General features: G+C 36.5%; 1 protein-coding gene across 1 annotated transcript in view; it reads right to left on the reverse strand.

Moving 5' to 3' along the window:
* Positions 1–505: 505 nt before the first annotated feature.
* Positions 506–2804, reverse strand: part of Gucy1a2 (guanylate cyclase 1 soluble subunit alpha 2) — a gene marked incomplete at its 5' end in the record, with an annotated part of 252172 nt that continues 249873 nt past the window's right edge. The window contains one exon of the mRNA XM_013355381.2: positions 506–2076. Coding sequence (XP_013210835.2) covers positions 2071–2076 — 6 coding nt within the window. The remainder of the gene's footprint in view (positions 2077–2804) is intronic.

Genomic DNA, 2804 nt, shown 5'->3' on the forward strand with positions numbered 1-2804 from the left:
AGCATTGAAACAGAAATCCCAAGTAGTGTAAAATACAGTAGGAGAAATGAGTAGAGGTGGATTTTAGAAAGTTGCATCACAGATAACCTGCACTATATGAGAGCTGAAAGGCTCAACCATGTTTCTTTTTTTAATTTATTTTTTTATTGAAAAATAAATTTCTACTTCCTCCCAGCCTCCCATTTCCCTCCCCCTCCTCCCACTCCTTTCCCCCTCCATCCACTCCTCTCCTCCTCCCTCTCCAGTCCTAAGAGCAATCAAGGTTCTCTGCCCTGAGAGAAGTCCAAGCCCCCCCCCCCTCCATCCAGGTCTAGGAAGGTGAGCATCCAAACTGACTAGGCTCCCACAAAACCAGAACATGCAGTAGGATCAAAACCCAGTGCCATTGTCCTTGGCTTCTCATCATCCCTCATTGTCCACCATATTCAGAGAGTTCGGTTTTATCCCATGCTTTTTCAGTCCCAGTCCAGCTGGCCTTGGTGAGCTCCCAATAAATCAGCCCCAATGTCTCAGTGGGTGGGTGCATCCCTCGTGGTCCTGACTTCCTTGCTCATGTTCTCCCTCCTCAATGGGACCTTGGAGCACCAGAATGAGCTCAACCATGTTTTTGAGACATCTTACTCTTTCGTTGTGGCCACTGTTGCCTACTTATTAAAGTCTATAAGACAGAACCTATATAGGAAGATTTGAACAAATATATGGAGATTATAACTGTGCTGGATTGATGGGGTTTTTTTTTGTAGATAATGGTGTTCTCCTTATAAAATGATCCTTCTGCCTGAGGAAACTGTTGGTAATAATGCCTAGTTTTAAAGTCCCTTTACTAAATTAGCTATATGACCCAACATTCAATCAGATAAACTACTCATATGCTTAATTGGAAATCATTCCTTTTACAGTGAGCTAAACATATTACACCAATATGCAATCTTGTTTATATGGAGACTTTTCTAAATTCCTTTCAACCAGACACACTAAAATATCTAACATTATGAAGAGTTGTAAGCATATGATAGTAATGTAGTGATATTAGTCAATAAAATCAAAATACTATCTCATGTTTGCAGTCATGATTCCTAAGATAGGACATATGAGCTCCATTGTGTAGGAATAATGAAAGCTTAAATTTCCATAGCTTTTACCTTCTGTGACTGCAGCCAGAATAAAGATTATATATATATATCTTTAATGGAGTGCCCCACAAGCACATACAACAATGGTGAAACTATTATAGTCATTTGAAATAGTCTGGAAAATTCATAAACTATTAAACTCTTTTCTCATACTGTCTTCAGAAATGCTTTTAGATTATAGTATTTGAAGACTATAGATGACTGTCAGTGATATATAATAGATTTCTATAATGTTCTTTAATGTGACATTTCTGGCAATGTAATGGCTATTTCCTCTCTGTGTAAACTAACATAAACAAATGCAAAGTTTGTGATACTTTGAAAAAAACTGAGAATAAATGAACAAATTCTCACGTGAGCACTATAAGAAATTACTGAATAAGGGAGTGGATTTGAAATAATAGGTTTTAAAACACACACATGTGTGTATGTGTGTGTACATTTCTTATATATTTTCTTAAATACAGGGAGAATCATTATGTGTTAAAGGTAGTTGCTCAGACAAATCTTTACAAAAAAGTATAGAAGAAGATTGGATGGTACCTTGGAAACCTTTTTTCAGCCTTACAGTTACAGAACATGTTTATTCACTATTGAATAATTAAATATATTATAATAAACACAGTTACTATACATAATAGTCATAAATGAACTTGGTGAGCGCGGCTCTCTTTTCATGTTCCTCAACAGTTAGGAGACACTCAGTTTTCTTCAGGCATTTTTGAATATGAGCATGACTACTTTGTTTTCTCACTTATTCCAGCTGTACTCCCTACAACTTCTCCCAATCCCTCTACTCTGAAGAAGGTGGGCTAATACCCAAGTCTCTTGAAGAAATTCATTTATTCTTATGCTCATGAGAATACACCAGCCTCAGGCTACAAAGCCTCCAAGTCATTCCCTGAGCATCCATCCGTGTGATGTAAAGGATAGAGATCTATACCTGGGGAAAGAGGTAAGAGCTTAGAAACTGGAGTCATTATAACTTGCTTTCTCTATGTGAAGGTTGTTAAACTAGTGTCATCAATATACCAGGGCAAGAACCCAGCTCAAATTAGAAAGAACATGATTAAAACAAGTACTTTGCATATTTTAAATGTTCCCAAGTCATACACATAGAGAATGTGAAGTCATTGATTAACTATCATGGATGACATTGAAAATTAATATATACTTTAGCTAAAGTGTGCCGTAAAATCTTTAATGCAGCTCCAAATTCCTGAACAGAAAATTATATATCACATTCAGTAAACATAGTTAACACTGAGTATATATACTGGAGTAAGAAAGGGTCCCTCTAATATTTCAAAATAGCAAATGTTTTCAGGCCATTGAACTCTTTAGAAGTTTAGACTTTAAATCTGATCCCAAATATGAAAATTTTCACCACACTGTGCATTCCTAATTTCAGTGTGAGCCTCTAATAATTTTTTTCATGCAGTGTTGGCTATTAGTAGCAGGCCATCAATTTAGTAGAACATGCAATAGAAATATGTGTGTGTGTGTGTGTGTGTGTGTGTATAAATCATACACACAGGTTTAAATGTGTGTATATACATACACATATAACTAGGGTGAGGAAGGACTGTGAATAATGTGTGTGTGTGTGTGTGTGTGTGTGTGTGTGTGTGTGTGTGTGTTCATAATAAAATGGCCATAGACTGGGTAAAC

This window comes from Microtus ochrogaster, unplaced genomic scaffold (assembly GCF_000317375.1).
Source record: "Microtus ochrogaster isolate Prairie Vole_2 unplaced genomic scaffold, MicOch1.0 UNK122, whole genome shotgun sequence".
NCBI lineage: Eukaryota > Metazoa > Chordata > Mammalia > Rodentia > Cricetidae > Microtus > Microtus ochrogaster.